We start from the raw sequence: 17,782 nt of genomic DNA on the forward strand, positions 1-17,782 counted from the left end.
CTCACCTCATGGGGCATCAATGCTCATGAGGAAGGTGAGGGATCAGCCCAGAACTACACGGCAGGACCTGGTCAATGACCTGAAGAGAGCTGGGACCACAGTCTCAAAGAAAACCATTAGTAACACACCACGCCGTCATGGATTAAAATCCTGCAGCGCACGCAAGGTCCCCCTGCTCAAGCCAGCGCATGTCCAGGCCCGTCTGAAGTTTGCCAATGTCCATCTGGATGATCCAGAGGAGGAATGGGAGAAGGTCATGTGGTCTGATGAGACAAAAATAGAGCTTTTTGGTCTAAACTCCACTCACCGTGTTTGGAGGAAGAAAAAGGATGAGTACAACCCCAAGAACACCATCCCAATCGTGAAGCATGGAGGTGGAAAAATCATTCTTTGGGGATGCTTTTCTGCAAAGGGGACAGGACGACTGCACCGTATTGAGGGAAGGATGGATGGGGCCATTGAAGATGGGTCATGGCTAGGTCTTCCAGCATGACAACGACCCGAAACACACAGCCAGGGCAGCTAAGGAGTGGCTCCGTAAGAAGCATCTCAAGGTCCTGGAGTGGCCTAGCCAGTCTCCAGACCTGAACCCAATAGAAAATCTTTGGAGGGAGCTGAAAGTCCGTATTGCCCAGCGACAGCCCCGAAACCTGAAGGATCTGGAGAAGGTCTGTATGGAGGAGTGGGCCAAAATCCCTGCTGCAGTGTGTGCAAACCTGGTCAAGAACTACAGGAAACGTATGATCTCTGTAATTGAAAACAAAGGTTTCTGTACCAAATATTAAGTTCTGCTTTTCTGATGCAAATTAATTACTTAAAAATCATACAATGTGATTTTCTGGATTTTTGTTTTAGATTCCGTCTCTCACAGTTGAAGTGTACCTATGATAAAAAAAATTACAGACATCTACATGCTTTGTAAGTAGGAAAACCTGCAAAATCGGCAATGTATCAAATACTTGTTCTCCCCACTGTATGTATATATACACAGTACCAGTCAAATGTTTGGACACACCTACTCATTCAATGGTTTTTCTTTATTTGTACTATTTTCTACATTGTAGAATACATTTTGATGTCTTCACTATTATTGTAGAATAATAGTAAAGACATCAAATATTTTAGAAAAAGCTGTTGCGCAGCAACTCACGGCCTTCCTCAAGACAATGTATACGAAACGCTTCAGTCTGGTTTTAGACCCCATCATAGTGTAGCCAATGTGAAATGGCTCGCAAGTTAGCGGTGGTGCGCGCTAATAGTGCTTCAGTCGGTGACATCACTCGCTCTGAGACCTAGAAGTAGTTGATCCCCTTGCTCTGAGATTGCACTCGTGAAGGTGGTAAATTACCTTTTAAGGGCGTCAGACCGAGGCTCTGCATCTGTCCTCGTGCTCCTAGACTTTAGTGCTGCTTTTGATACCATCAATCACCATATTCTTTTGGAGAGATTGGAAACCCAAATTGGTCTACACGGACAAGTTCTGGCCTGGTTTAGATTTGATCTGTCTGGAAAAGATACTGTATGTTTGTCTCTGTAGATGGTTTGTCCTCTGACAAATCAACTGTAAATTTCGGTGTTCCTCAAGGCTCCGTTTTAGGGCCACTATTGTTTTCCCTATATATTCTACTTTTTGGTGATGTCATTCGGAAACATAATGTTAACTTTCACTGCAATGCCGACGACACATAGCTGTACATTTCGATTCTCATCACAAAATTGTCCAAGTTCAACTTTTCCACTGATGCCTTGAGATGGATGAAATCATACCTTGAAGGCAGAACTCAGTGTGTCAGAGTGAGCAATGAGCTGTCGCCCACTCGTAGCTATGATGTGGGCGTGCCCCAAGGGTCAATACTGGGGCCCCTCCTGTTCAGCCTGTACATTAATGATCTGCCTTCTATCTGTACTGGGTCTGAAGTTCAAATGTATGCAGATGATACAGTGATATATGTGCATGCAAAGAGCAAACAACAAGCTGCACAAGAACTCACTACTGTATGGTCCAGGTTACAAAGTGTCTCAGTGACTCGTGTTTGCATCTCAATGTGAAAAAAACTGTTTGCATGTTCTTCACAAAGAGGGCAACAGATGCTACTGAGCCAGATGTCTATGTGTCAGGGGAGAAGCTCCAGGTGGTATCCGATTTTAAGTACCTTGGCATCATACTTGATTCCAACCTCTCTTTTAAAAAGCATGTGAAAAAGGTAATTCAAATAACCAAATTCAACCTAGCTAATTTCCGATTTATACGAAATTGTTTGACTACAGAGGTAGCAAAACTGTACTTCAATTCTATGATACTCCCCCACTTAACATACTGCTTGACTAGTTGGGCCCAAACTTGCTGTACAACATTAAAACCTATTCAGTCTGTCTACAAACAGGCTCTCAAAGTGCTTGATAGGAAGCCCAATAGCCATCATCATTGTCACATCCTTAGAAAGCATGAGCTCTTGAGTTGGGAAAATCTTGTGCAATACACCGACGCATGTCTTGTATTCAAGATCCTTAATGGCCTGGCTCCCCCTCCACTCAATATTTTTGTTAAACAGAAAACCCAGACATATGGCAGCAGATCCACAAGGTCTGCCATGAGAGGTGACTGTATAGTTCCCCTAAGGAAAAGCACCTTTAGTAAATCTGCATTCTCTGTGAGAGCTTCCCATGTCTGGAATACACTGCCATCAGACACACATAACTGCACCACATATCACACTTTCACAAAATGCTTGAAGACATGGCTAAAGATCAATCAGATTTGTGAACATGGTCCCTAGCTGTGTGTTGCCGCTTTCCATGTTGTCTGTTGTCTGTAGCTTGTGAGGTGTGGAAACACTTTGTTGCTTTTATGAATTTTGTCTTGCTGCTTTTTGTTCTATGTTGCTCTGTCTATATGCTACGTCTTGCTTGTCCTATGTTGCTCTGTCTGTATGCTATGTCTTGCTTGTCCTATGTTGCTATGTCTTGCTTGTTCTATGTTGCTATTGTCTATATTGTAATTGTTTTTAATAACCTGCCCAGGGACTGCGGTTGAAAATTAGCCGGCTGGCTAAAACCGGCACTTTTACTGAAACGTTGATTAATGTGCACTGTCCCTGTAAAAATAAAAAATAAACTCAAACTCAAACTCAAACATGGTGAAGCCCCAAAATTGCCCTCCCTGGAAGCCTGTGTTTCAGATGTAAGGAAGTGGATGGTGGCAAATGTTCAGAGATGCTAGTTCTAGGTCCCAAGAAACAAAGAGATATTCTGTTGGACCTGACAATTCATCTTGATGGTTGTACAGTTGTCTCAAATAAAACTGTGAAGGACCTCAGCGTTACTCTGGACCCTGATCTCTCTTTTGATGAACATATCAAAACTGTTTCAAGGACAGCTATTTTCCATCTACGTAACATTGCAAAAATCTTTAACTATCTGTACAAAATTGATGCTAACCTACAAAGGATTAAATGGGCTTGCTCCTACCTATCTTTCCGATTTGTTCCTGCCGTAAAACCTTGAAATCAGCCCTTGCCTTAACAGGATTCCAGTGTAGAGAGGCTAGCACTGGAGTAATATGATCCATTTTTTGGGTTCTAGTCAAGATTCTAGCAGCCGTGTTTAGCACTAACTGAAGTTTATTTAGTGCTTTATCTGGGTAGCCGGAAAGTAGAGCATTGCAGTAATTTAACCTAGAAGAGACAAAAGCATGGATTCATTTTTCTGCTACACGAACGCTACGGTCACAAGGCGCAGGCCTCCTTATTGTCCCTAGAATTTCTGAGCAAACAGCTGGAGGCAGGGCTTTCTCCTATAGAGCTCCATTCTTATGGAATGGTCTGCCTATCTATGTCTGAGACGCAGACTCGGTCTCGACCTGTAAGTCTTTATTGAAGACTCATCTATTCAGTAGGTCCTATGATTGAGTGTAGTCTGGCCCAGAAGTGTGAAGGTGAACGGAAAGGCACTGGAGCAACGAACCGCCCTTGCTGTCGCTGCCTGACTCTCCACTGGGATTCTCTGCCTCAAACTGACATTTACTCCTTAGGTGCACCCTCTACAACCACTGTGATTATTATTATTTGCCCCTGCTGGTCATCTATGAACATTTGAACAGCTTGGCCATGTTCTGTTATAATCTCCACCCAGCCCAGCCAGGAGAGGACTGGCCACCCCTCATAGCCTTGTTCCTCTCTAGGTTTCTTCCTGGGTTCTGGCCTTTCTAGGGAATTTTTCCTAGCCACCGTGTTTCTACACCTGCATTGCTTGCTGTTTGGGGTTTTAGGCTGGGTATAAGGGTACAAGGCGAGACCCAGATGCAGACACAGGAGGCAGATGGTTAGAGTCTTAGTTGTTTATTGAATCCCAAAGGAGTAGGCAAGAGAATGATCGCAGACAGGCAAAAGGTCAAACCCGGATTCGGAGTCCATGAAGTACAGAGTGACAGACAGGCTCGATGTCAGGGCAGGCAGAAGGGTCAGGCAGGCAGGTACGGAGTCCAGAAAAAACAGCAAGAGTCAAAACCGGGAAGAACAGACAACAGGAGCATGGGAAAAACACGCTCGTTGACTTGAAAACATACAAGACAAACTGGCACAGAGAGACAGGAAGCACAGGGATAAATACACCGGGGAAAATAAGCGACACCTGGAGGAGGTGGAGACAATCACAAGAACAGGTGAAACAGAACAGGGCGTGACACTGGGTTTCTGTACAGCACTTTGTGACATCAGCTGATGTAAGAAGGGCTTCATAAATACATTTGATTGATTTGATTGAAAACTATGAAATAACACATGGAATGATGTTGTAACCAAAAGGTGTTAAAAACAAATCAAAATATATTTTACATTCTTCAAAATGGCCACCCTTTGCCATGATGACAGCTTTGCACACTCTTGGCATTCTCTCAACAAGCTTCACCTGGAATGCTTTTCCATCAGTCTTGAAGGAGTTCCCACATATGATGAGCAGACTACTTCTCCTTCACTCTGCGGTCCAACTCATCCCAAACCATCTCAATTGGATTAAGGTTGGGTGATTGGAGGCCAGGTCATCTGATGCAGCACACCTTCTTGGTCAGATAGCCCTTACACAGCCTGGATGTGTGATAGGTCATTGTCCTGTTGGAAAACAAATGATAGTCCCACTAAGCCCAAACCAGATGGGATGGCATATCGCTGCAGAATGCTGTGGTAGCCATGCAGGTTAAGTATACCTTGAATTCTAAATAAATCACTGACAGTGTCACAAGCAAAGCACCCCCACACCATCACACCTCCTCCTCCATGCTTCACGGTGGGAACCACACATGCGGAGATCATCTGTTCACCTACTCTGCGTCTCACAAAGACACGGCGGTTGGAACCAAAAATCGCAAATTTGGACTCATCAGACCAAAGGACAGATTTCCACCGCTCTAATGTCCATTGCTTGTTTCTTGGCCCATCTAGTCTCTTCTTATTATTGGTGTCCTTCAGTAGTAGTTTCTTTGCAGCAATTCGACTATGAAGGCCTGATTCACGTAGTCTCCTCTGAACAGTTGATGTTGAGATGTGTCTGTGAAGCATTTATTTTGGGCTGCAATTTCTGAGGCTGGTAACTCTAATGAACGTATCCTCTGCAGCAGAGGTAACTCTGGGTCTTCCTTTCCTGTTGCTGTCCTCATGAGAGACAGTTTCGTCATAGCACTTAATGGTTTTTGCGATTGCACTTGAAGAAAGTTCCGTATTGACTGACCTTCATGTCTTAAAGTAATGATGGACTGTCGTTTCTCTTTGCTTATTTGAGCTGTTCTTGCCATAATATGGACTTGGTCTTTTACCAAATAGGGCTATATTTTGTACACCACCCCAACCTTGTCACAGCACACAACACAGCATTAAGAAGGAAATAAATTTCACAAATGAACTTTTAACAATGCACACCTGTTAATTGAAATGCATTCCAGGTGACTACCCCCATTAAGCTGGTTGAGAGAATGCCAAGAGTGTGCAAAGCTGTCATCAAGGGAAAGGGTGGCTACTTTGAAGAATATAAAATATAAAATCTATTTTGATTTGTTTAACACTTTCTGGGTTACTACATGATTCCATATGTGTTATTTTATAGTTTTGATGTCTTCACTATTATTCTACATTGTAGAAAATAGTTAAAATAAAGAAACATCCTGGAATGAGTATGTGTGTCCAAACTTTTGACTGGTACTGTATACCCAACAATAAAATAATATATTTAATTTAATTCTAATTGTGATGTTATTGTGATGTATTAACTTGGAAATAGCCCCCTATCAGACCAGGGTTCAAAGTATTTGTTTTTCTGTCAAATGCATTAGCTGCACTTGATTGATCTCAACTGATGTAAAGAAAGAAATGGAATAGTCCCAAAAGTGCCATCCCCACCAATCTGGCACTCCAAACAGTCTATTTCACTCAAAATATTTGAAAGAAAATAAATTGGAACCCAGCTCTGTCCTGCATGAGTTTGAATATTCCTATCTCTTGTTTTCCTCTACCCTCTGGTGGACATCCGCAATAAATCCCTGATGCCCATGACCCCCATCCTGTCGTATTCCACCCCTTTGTTATGATCTAAATAAGTCTAAGTCTAAACAAGTCTAAATAAGCTCAGGAGTAAAAATGTGCTTAACAAGTCACATAGTAAGTTGCATGGACTCAATCTGTGTGCAATAACAGTGTTTAACATGAAGCTGGCTCTAACCAGAATAGAAAGAGGAGTGGGAGGCCCCGGTGCACAACTGAGCAAGAGGACAAGTACATTAGAGTATCTAGTTTGAGAAACAGACGCCTCACAAGTCCTCAACTGGCAGCTTCATTAAATAGTACCCGCAATACACCAGTCTCAACGTCAACATTGAATAGGCGACTCTGGGAAGCTGGCCTTCTAGGCAGAGTTGCAAAGAAAAAGCCATATCTCAGACTGGCCAATAAAATGAAAAGATTAAGATGGGCAAAAGAACACAGACACTGGACAGAGGAATTCTGCCTAGAAGGCCAGCATCCCAGAATCGCCTCTTCAGCGTTGACGTTGAGACTGGTGTTTTGCTGGTACTATTTAATGAAACTGCCAGTTGAGGACTTGTGAGGTGACTGTTTCTCAAACTAGACACTTTAATGTACTTGTCCTCCTGCTCAGTTGTGCACCGATGCCTCCTCTTTCTATTCTGGTTAGGGCCAGTTTGTGCTGTTCTGTGAATGGAGTAGTATACAGCGTTGTATGAGATCTTTAGTTTCTTGGCAATTTCTCGCATGGAATAGATTTAATTTCTCAGAACAAGAATAGACTGACAGATTTCAGAAGAACGTTTTTGGTTTCTAGCCATTTTGAGCCTGTAAACGAACCCACAAATGCTGACGCTCCAGATACTCAACTAGTCTAAAGAAGGCCAGTTGTATTGCTTCTTTAATCAGAACAACCCTTTTCAGCTGTGCTAACATAATTGCAAAATGTTTTTTTAATGATCAATTAGCCTTTTAAAATGATAAACTTGGATTAGCTAAACACAACGTGCCATTGGAATATATGAATGACGGTTGTTGATAATGGGCCTCGGTAAGCCTATGTAGATATTTCATAAAAATCTGCCATTTCCAGCTACAATAGTCATTTACAACATTAACAATGTCAAATTGATCAGAAATACAGTGTGTATTTCTGATCAATTTGATGTTATTTTAATGGACAAAAAATAGCTTTCTTTAAAAACAAGGAAGTGTCTAAGTGACCCCAAACATTTGAATGGTAGCATATTGTAACGGCTCCCCTCTTCCTCTTCTGAGGAGGAGTAGCAAGGATCGGACCAATACGCAGCGTGGTAAGTGTCCATGATACTTTAATAAGAACTGAACACGACTAAATACGAAAATAACCAAGTGAATAGAAACGAAAACCGAAACAGTCCTGAATGGTGACACAATCAACAAAACAGGAAACAATCACCCACCAAACACAGGTGGGAAAAGGCTACCTAAGTATGATTCTCAATCAGAGACCACTAACGACACCTGCCTCTGATTGAGAACCATACCAGGCCAAACACAAAACACAACATAGAAAAAGGAACATAGACAACCCACCCAACTCACGCCCTGACCATACTAAAACAAAGGTCAGAACGTGACACACACTTCGTTATTATCGGGTACTGTGTGTAAAAATATATATTTTGAGTTTGTGCTATAACACAACAACATCTGGAATAAGTCAAGGGGTATGAGTACTGTCTGAAGGCACTGTACCATCAGCTCAAAAGAAAAGTATGTATTCAGTCACTTTTCAGTCAATGTTCCTAAACCAACAACCAGCTTATAGGCACATTATTTCCCTTATCACACACTGTCTTAGATCCACAGCCAGCTCCAAGGAAAAGTATGTCCTTTTTCGAAATGCAGTACTGTGGAACCAGCTCAAAGGCTGAGTATGTCCTTTACTACATTCACTTATACAGTATCAATAACCAGCTTAAAGGCTGAGTATGTCCTTTACCACATTCACTTATGCCGTATCAATAACCAGCTTAAAGACTGAGTATGTCCTTTACCACATTCACTTATACAGTATCAATAACCAGCTTAAAGGCTGAGTATGTCCTTTACCACATTCACTTATGCCGTATCAATAACCATCTTAAAGTCCTTTTTCACAATAACCTACATCCACAACCAGATCAAAGGAAAAGTAAGTCCTTTATCACATTCACGTATACAGTATCAGCAACCAGCTTAAAGATGCACAATAAAGAAATCACTCTGCCGTTTCCTGGTTGCTAAAATTCTAATAGTTCGCCTAATTTCAGTTTTTGACCAAAAGAAAGCAAGTATAGTGTTGAGAATCATTGTACCATCTAAACCGCTGTGAAATATCTTTTCCACATCCCAAAATATTGTATTTTCAGCTGTTTGAAGGTGGTGTACAAAACCTGAAAGTAAAAGATGCCAAAATGAAATGTAATAGCAGGAAGCATAGAAATAATGCACATACAACAGATCTACCGCTTTTTATACTTGCTTCGAATGAGAATGACAGATCTATAACTCACATTTCTATGTGAATTTGGTCGGGTCGCCCAAAAAGTTACATATTGCAGCTTTAAAGAAAGATTAAGTCCTTTGTTTAATCAGTATTTGTGATTGACAGGAGAGATGACGAGAGGGTCTGCGTTTTTACCACTATCATCACTACAGGGACTGAAGAATGGGTAGATTTTCTCTGTAAAGATGCAGCAAGTGAAAGAGTAGATATGAGACCGGGCCTCCACATTATAAAAAGAGACCACACCCTCCTCATAATCCACAAACACCCCCACCTTCTGGGGCTTCTCGCTCAGGGAGAGACGGACTTGCGGTGAGGCACAGGCTGTGTACTCCTTCCCATCCCTTAGCATCATAGTCCAAACTCCATGTTCAGGGCTCAGTGTGATATCCCCCTTCCTGTCAGTGGACTCTCTGGCAACTCCTAAATCCCACCTAGTCTTACCCTTAACCGTCACCTCATAGTAAAATCTCCCTGAGGAGAAGCCATCCTTTCCAAGGAGAACGGTAAAACGATCAAACCTTTTTGGATTGTCCGGAAGATTCAGTTCCGTGTCTCCAGTTCTCACTTGTTTCCCATTGTCAGACAGGATGAGAAAGAGATTTGCTGTATCAGGGTCCAGTGTCACATCCACTGCATACTGCTGAATCCTCTTCAGTTTGACCTCAGGCAGCTTCTCCATCTCTTTATTCAATGTCTCCTCCAGCTGAGACACAGCTCTCCTCACAGCCCTGTGAACACTGATCTCAGACCAGTTCTTGGTGGGTGGAGGGGTGCACACCACGGATGTGAAGCTCTGGAGAAGTTGGAGGTGGTCCTCAGTGTGTGAGAGCTGCTTCAGCTCAGTGCTTCTCCTCTTTAGCTCAGTGATTTCCTGCTCTAGTTCTTTAATGAGCCCTTCAGCCTGCCTCTCTACTGCTTTCTGCTTCTCCTCAACCTCCTCAATGAGCCGAGCTTGGCCTTTCTCAATGGATCGTACCAGAGCAGTGAAGACCTTTATGCTGTCTGCTATCTCCCTCTTTGCATCCCTTTTGCTGAGATGTACTGAGAGTTTAATCTCTTTAACTTTCTGCAGTAGCTCCTGGATAATCCTCTGCACTTCTGCCTCAGTTTTCCCCAGCTGAGCCTTCCTCTCTCCACACTCGTCCTCTATAGGAACAGTGTCATGAGTCTTGTGGTCTGTTTCAGTGCAGAACTGACACACACACGTCTGGTCGGTCCTACAGAACAGCTCCAGGAGTCTGTTGTGCTTCTTACAGATCCTGTCTTCCAGGTTCTCCACAGGGTCAATCAGCTTGTGTCTCTTGAATGCTGGGGATATTTGATGAGGCTCCAGGTGAGTCTTACAGTAAGATGCCAGACACACCTGGCATGACTTCAGGGCCTTGCGCTTCGTCCCAGTGCAGACGTCACAGTGCACTTTTCCAGGTTTGGCAGGGGACTCATCTTTACCTGTGTCTCTCAACAATTTATAATTCTCTATAATCTCTCTGAAGGTTGTGTTGACACGAAGCTTAGTTTGCCTGGAGAATTTCTCCTGACACAGTGGGCATTGACACAGGTCGTTGCTATCCCAGTACTTTGTTATACAGGCCATGCAGAAGTTGTGTCCACACGAAGTGGAGACTGGCTCAGTGAACACATCCAGACAGATAGAGCACAGCAACTGCTCTTCAGACAGTAGACTGCTGGAGGAAGCCATATCTAGAAAGAGAAGGAGGAACTATAAATGATTTCCTGGAAAGAGTCAGCTCTTGATAGTTTCAGTGCCATCAACATGGCATTAAGGGATACAAACCAATCCTGTTTAACCACACAACATACATTATGCATTAATACATTTACAAAATATAGCTTAACATAGGTACTGTAGAAAAGAAAACAGAATATAATAAGTTACACAATAGAATTTATCTTCACCTGCCCTGGTAAATCTCTACTCACTTGTGTGTGAGAGAGAGTGTGGGTTCTCTCTGATCTTTCTGACTGTAGTATCAAAAAAGCCCTGGAGACAGCTTAGCTGTCTAATAAAGATTTCTGAGGAGTTTGAGAGCGTTTGAGATAGTTTGCTCTTTTGCTGTTCATACGTCTATCCACTTAAGTTTCACTTTAGCAACTTGACATCAACATGCTCCTCCCCACCCAGTGCTGCTCTGCACTCTGGAACAGAATTAACCCTTCACGTTGCTGATCTCTCTCTTCTATCTTGATACATTGTTTACCCATCTAAAATCAAACCAGGTTGAACATCTTTAAACAGGAATGATCTAGGTAAAACAAGTGTGAATCAGAAATGTTAAACAAGGAATTATTGCAGATGTATGGAACGTTGTCCAAAGACGTAAAAAAAGAAAATAATTTAAGTTCATGGGGATGAACAAATAAACACGGTCTAGGTGTCACGCCCTGGTCTTAGTATTTTGTGTTTTCTTTATTATTTTGGTCAGGCCAGGGTGTGACATGGGTTATTTATGTGGTGTGTTTTGTCTAGATTTTTTTTGTAGGTTATGGGATTGTGGTTAGTGGGGTTGTCTAGAAAGGTATATGGTTGCCTGGAGTGGTTCTCAATCAGAGGCAGGTGTTTATTGTTGTCTCTGATTGGGAACCATATTTAGGCAGCCATATTCTTTGAGTGTTTCGTGGGTGATTGTTCCTGTCTCTGTGTTTGTTTGCACCAGATAGGCTGTTTAGGTTTTTTCACGTTTATTGTTTTTGTATACTGTTCGTGTTTTCATCTTTATTAAAGATGTATACAAATAACCACGCTGCATTTTGGTCCGATCCCTGCTACACCTCCTCTTCAGAGGAAGAGGAGAAAGAAAACCGTTACACTAGGTAGATTTGAACTTGCCCGATGACTCACACAGAATTCTTCCTCTGCTCTATTGATAAGAAACAAAGTTCATGGGTGTGGCGTTTGGCCATGGCAATAGGTCTGGGCAGCCAGGCAAGATTTGACCATTAGCAACAAGAAGTATCCCAGAAAGGGCATTTAAACATACTCACTTTCGCTCATACCGACCACCAGTTTGTCAAGTCAAATCAAATCACATTTTATAGGTCACATACACGTGTTTAGCAGATGTTATTGCGGGTGTAGCGAAATGCTTGTGTTTCTAACGCCATGCTTGTGTTTCTAACGCCATGCTTGTGTTTCTAGCTCTAACCGTGCGGTAATATCTAAAAAATAATGATCTAGCAAATTCACAACGATACACACAAAACACACAAATCTAAAATGAAGAAATGGAATTAACAATATATAAATATTTGGACAAGCAATATCGGAGCAGCATTGACTAAAATACATTAGAATAGAATAGAATGCAGTATATACAGTGGGGCAAAACAAGTATTTAGTCAGCCACCAATTGTGCAAGTTCTCCAACTTAAAAAGATGAGAGGCCTGTAATGTTCATCATAGGTACACTTCAACTATGACAGACAAAATTAGAAAATAAATCCAGAAAATCACATTGTATGATTTTTTTATGAATTTATTTGCAAATTATGGTGGAAAATAAGTATTGGTGGCTGACTAAATACTTTTTTTGCCCCACTGTACATATGCAATGAGTAATGAAAAATATGTAAACATTATTAAAGTGACTAGTGTTCCATTTTAAAGTGGCCAGTGATTTCAAGTATATGTATACAGTGCAGCAGCCTCTAAGGTGCTACTGATGGCTGTTTAACAGTCTGATGGTCTTGAGATAGAAGCTGTTTTTCAGTCTCTCGGTCCCAGCTTTGATGACCTGTACTGACCTTGCCTTCTGGATGAAAGTGGGGTGAACAGGCAGTGGCTTGGGTGGTTGTTGTCCTTGATGATCTTTTTAGTCTTCCTGTGACATTGGGCACAGGGCAGGTAGTTGCCCCTGGTGATGCCTTGGGCAGACTGCACCACCCTCTGGAAAGCCCTGCGGTTGCGAGCGGTGCAGTTGCCGTAACACGCGGAGGAGATGCGCCTTCTTCAGAACACTGTCTGTGTGGGTGGATTATTTCAGTTTGTCAGTGATGTGTACGCAGAGAAACTTGACGCTTTCCACTTTCTCCACTGCTGTCCCGTCGATGTGGATAGGGGGGTGCTCCCTCTGCTGTGTCCTGAAGACCACGATCAGCTCCTTTGTTGGCGGTAACGTTGAATGAGATGTTATTTTCCTGGCACCACATTCCCAGGGCCCTCACCTCCTCACTGTAGACTGTCTCGTCATTGTTGGTAATCAGGCCTACTACTGTTGTGTGGTCTGCAAACTTGATGATTGAGTTGGAGGCATGCGTGGCCACGTTGTCATGGGTGAACAGGGAGTACAGTAGGGGGCTGAGAAAAGTGTTAAGGATCAGCGAAGTGGAGTTTTTTCCCCCTACCTTCACCACCTGGGGACGGACCGTCAGGAAGTCCAGGACCCAGTTGCACAGGGTGGGGTTCAGACCTAGGGCCCCGAGCTTAATGATGAGCTTGCAGGGTACTATGGTGTTGAATGCTGAGCTATAGTCAATGAACAGCATTATTACATAGGTATTCCTCTTGTCCAGATGTGATAGGGCAGTGTGCAGTGCGATGGCGATTGCATCTTCTGTGGATCTATTGGGATGGTAAGCAAATTGAAGTGGGTTTAGGGTCTCAGGTAAGGTAGAGGTGATATGATACTTGACAAGTCTCTCAAAGCACTTCATGATGAAATAAGTGAGTGCTATGGGGCGATTTAGTTCAGTTACCTTTGCTTTCTTGGGGACAGGAACAATGGTGGACATCTTGAAGCATGTGGGGACAGCAGACAGGGATAGGGGAGATTGAATATGTCCGTAAATACTTCAGCCAGCTGGTCTGCACATGCTCTGAGGACGGAGGCTAGGGAGTGCGTGATGGTCTGTAGACCCTGCCACATACGTCTTGTGTCTGAGCCGTTGAATTGGGATCCACTTTGTCTCTGTACTGACATTTGTCCTGTTTGATTGCCTTACGGAGGGAATAACTACACTGTTTGTATTCGGCCATATTCCCAGTCACCTTGCCATGGTTAAATGCAGTGGTTCGCGCTTTCAGTTCTGCACGAATGCTGCCATCAAGTCAAACAATAGGTGGAGACAGGGGCACCACATGGATTTTGGGCCCCATGAAAAGATATCCCATTGGGCCCCACCACCACAAGCCACACCAACCCTGCGCGTTTGCTGTAACCACACACCCCCAGAACCCAATCGACCCATTCAAAGCTTTAAATAGCTCTACCTTCGCAGGCTTAAAACTCTATTGTAGTCCAATATTTACCGTACAATATTTACTGACAGTGAGCTGTGAAGATATAACACTGTGCAGACATGCATGCAATGTTCGGCATACAGTGGAATTCACTATTTGATGCAAGACTGATACCCTCTATAATAAAAGTGATAAAGGCCATCTTTTACAGTCTAAATGTAGTTTTAATGGTACAATTCTTGAATGGAAAATTCTCTTAACATTAATGAATAACTTAAAATAAATATAACTTAAATATACATTAACCTCTTCAATTAAAATAAAGCAACATTATCATCTATAGAATGATATAACAAACAAAATAATAAAATCAGCAGCAGATTTTGAACTAAGTATATATACCAACGAGAAAATTAGCAGCTGGAAATGGAAAACCAAATGGAAATGAAAAGGCCAGATGGTGGCACTAGAGGAAAGGTCAAGAGGTCACCAAATCAATAGGTTTCTTCCACTTGGGGTCTTGATTGTACACAACTAATTTTATGGCAATCCAGCCATTACTTTGAGATATATCTTGTTCTCAGTCTGTTCTCAGTCTTGTTCTCAGCCTGTGGGCATCATGTGTGTAGTGATCCAATATCCATAGCCATGCCATTTAACAGTTATCACTGGCCCTTGCTCAGCCTTACTCACCAAGAGCCCAGCGCCAAGCCTTCCTGCTAGCAAAGTCACTGATCAAGTCTTTGAAGTCCAGCTTTCTAGCTAACTAACTTTCAATGGACAGCATGGCAAGACTGCAAAGCCTGTCCTGGGACATAGTGGACCTGAAATAGTTTTATATCAGTTTTAGCTTACTGAAAGCTCTCTCGCCACGAGCAACAGTCACAGGCAGTGTGCAAAATATACGTAAAGCAATGTATACTTCTCCAAAAATGCTTTGCAGCTGCATCTTACAAATTGCATTCAGGAGACCGACAGGGGACAAGTTAGGGGGGGGGAAGTGGCAGTGTTCAGGTGTCTTACTTCATTTTGAATCTCAGGTGTAAGTTCTCTGGAATACTTCCTGATCAGTGGTTGGCACACAGAAGGGACTTTATCCTCACTAATCTGCCCAACTTTCAGAACAGCAGAAAATGATTCTACAATTTTTGGCAGTGGTGTGGATCCTAGTGTCCAAGTCACTTATGATGTTGTCCATGGCAGTAAAACAACACTGTGTTCTGAAACACCGTTGCTGCACTGTCCTGAGCCGTCTCCTCTTGAGAGGTCTCACCATGGAATCTCTTCCTTTTCCTCTGGCGGCTGTGTTCTTTGCTAAATTGAGGTGCAACATCCATTTGCGTAGCAATCAGTGTTGCCTCAGACAGGAGAGACTCCCATCCATCTCTAAGAGCCTGCATCTCTTCCTTTAAGGCTCTGATACGGGCTGCCTCTGTGTCAAGTGCGATTTTTCCTGACTGGAGAATCACATTCCTGTCCTCAATGCATTGCAGTATCTGCAATTCTCCCAACTGACGGTGTCATTCAACACAAAGCTGCTCACCTCCTTCAATTGGGAGTAGGGCTGGTTCAGGGGTACGGGGATGGGGAGCCCAGTCAAAACTGTTCGCTGCTCTGGCCCCCAATGGTGGAACAAACTCCCTCACGACGCCAGGACAGCGGAGTCAATCACCACCTTCCGGAGACACCTGAAACCCCACCTCTTTAAGGAATACCTAGGATAGGATAAAGTAATCCCTCTCACCCCCCCCCCCCCCTTAAAAGATTTAGATGCACTACTGTTCCACTGGATGTCATAAGGTGAATGCACCAATTTGTAAGTCGCTCTGGATAAGAGCGTCTGCTAAATGACTTAAATGTTAAATGTAAAATGGGGAGAAAGGACTGCTGAGCCTGAAGCTGCATATGTTGGGCCTGGCACCAGGCAGGGGCAGGGACAGGGACAACGGATTGAGTTTGAATAGCTTGCTAAAAGTTTGCGTGCATTGATTAAATGTCGGCTAAAAGAGGAGCGAAATGTAAACACTCATGATGCTCCACCGGCCCTCCTCACTCGCAATTCACTGCTAGCAAGTACCGTTCGCGCGCGCCTGGTTTGGGGGGGCAATACAGAGGCTCTCTGGATGTTTACTTTTTGCCAAAAACAAAGAAAGAAAAAGAAACCGTTAGTTTTATTAGTGCATTGTAAATAAAATATTATATTAATGATGACAGGTTAATCATTTAATATAGGAAAAAATGTACCCAATGTTCTAATCATTTTTTAGGGCCCCTGTCAGTCACAGGACCTTAGAATCATTCTAACTTTTCCATCCCATACGGCGCCCCTGGGTGGAGAACTAAAGCTGAAAGTATTTTCTGTTGGTAGGAAAATACCTGTGCTCGATGTATGCTGAAAGACTGCATCTGCTGCTTGTGGTGCCTGAATTAGTCTCTAAAATACCTGAATCAAGTAAGTGTCCTATCAGAATCATATTGATTGTCATATGCGATGTTGATTATTCTTGCTATTACACATGTTATATCATTGACAGAATGTATTTTACAATGGAGACTCATTCCAAGATGACAGCAATCACACATGGTTATTGATGATACTTCTGTCTCTTGTTTGTCTGTTTTCACCACCGAATGCGTACACAGCGACAGATATCAACATAACCAGTTTCTGTAAGTCGACACGTGACGTCTTTGTCATCCTAGTAGAGAATGTCTTCAGAGTGGCCACCATCAACACCATGGACGACTATGTCCTCTTCCTGGGAAAGGTAGCGGCCGCATAGTGACTGTGAGGGAGACTACTAGAGTGAGGGACGTGTACGACAAAATGGCATCAATGAACAGGATGATTGTTTCTGCCTGTGGAGCGTTCCAGTGAGGGTCTGTGAGGGAAACCGGTGTAGCATTTTATGAAGCGCGAGGGAAATTCCCGTCTGACCAAAAGACGACGAGGACCCACCCAGACCAGACCCTTACTGTGAGCTGCCCAGGAGGAGACACATCATCTGCAAACAATTGAGGGACATGGCGACTGAATTTCAGTGAGTCAATTTAAAGAGATTTGCATAAAAAAAGATCTTATAATAAAACCAAGAAAACTAAACATAAAAAGGTACCACTAGTCTTAAGAAGAAGGCTAGAGCTAATCTCAGGAGAAGGCTAGAGTGAGGGCAGGAAAGGTACCATAGAAAAGCCCCCACTGACAGCTGTCTGTAGGCATTAATGAAGTGTCTACGTGGTCTGAAACCACTGATAATAGCACAAGGTGTTATTGAGCACAAGGTGTTATTTTATATGTACAGGAAGTATCGTCAAGAGAACCGTTGACGATACATATTGTGCATAGGATGTAATGACTATAATTTTTTAAGATGCACATGGAGTAATAAGGGAGATTACTGAGTGTGTTTGGGAATAGTACTAAGTGAATGTGAATGTTAGAGTTGTGTGAGTCTTGAAATGACCATTTAAGCTGATTGAAATTTGGATAGTAAGAGATTGAAATTTGAATAATAAGTGGTAAGCTGAAGTTCAACAAAAGATTGA

The 17,782-nt window shown here is 42.8% G+C and overlaps 1 protein-coding gene across 2 annotated transcripts; it reads right to left on the reverse strand.

Moving 5' to 3' along the window:
* Positions 1-7,820: 7,820 nt before the first annotated feature.
* LOC115146552 (zinc finger protein RFP-like) lies at positions 7,821-11,138 on the reverse strand. 2 transcript variants are annotated; one of them, XM_029688641.2, is made up of 2 exons: positions 10,981-11,138; positions 7,821-10,740 (listed from the first exon to the last, which is right to left on the reverse strand). In XM_029688641.2, exon 2 carries the CDS (start codon positions 10,736-10,738, stop codon positions 9,122-9,124), a length of 1,617 nt encoding a protein of 538 aa, XP_029544501.1. In that variant the 5' UTR covers positions 10,739-10,740; positions 10,981-11,138; the 3' UTR covers positions 7,821-9,121. The 2 variants fall into 2 exon arrangements, with proteins under 2 accessions (XP_029544501.1, XP_029544502.1); XM_029688642.2 differs by having other exon boundaries at positions 10,957-11,138.
* Positions 11,139-17,782: the final 6,644 nt, after the last annotated feature.

Source organism: Oncorhynchus nerka, linkage group LG18, assembly GCF_034236695.1.
Source record: "Oncorhynchus nerka isolate Pitt River linkage group LG18, Oner_Uvic_2.0, whole genome shotgun sequence".
In the NCBI taxonomy this organism is placed as follows: Eukaryota; Metazoa; Chordata; class Actinopteri; order Salmoniformes; family Salmonidae; genus Oncorhynchus; species Oncorhynchus nerka.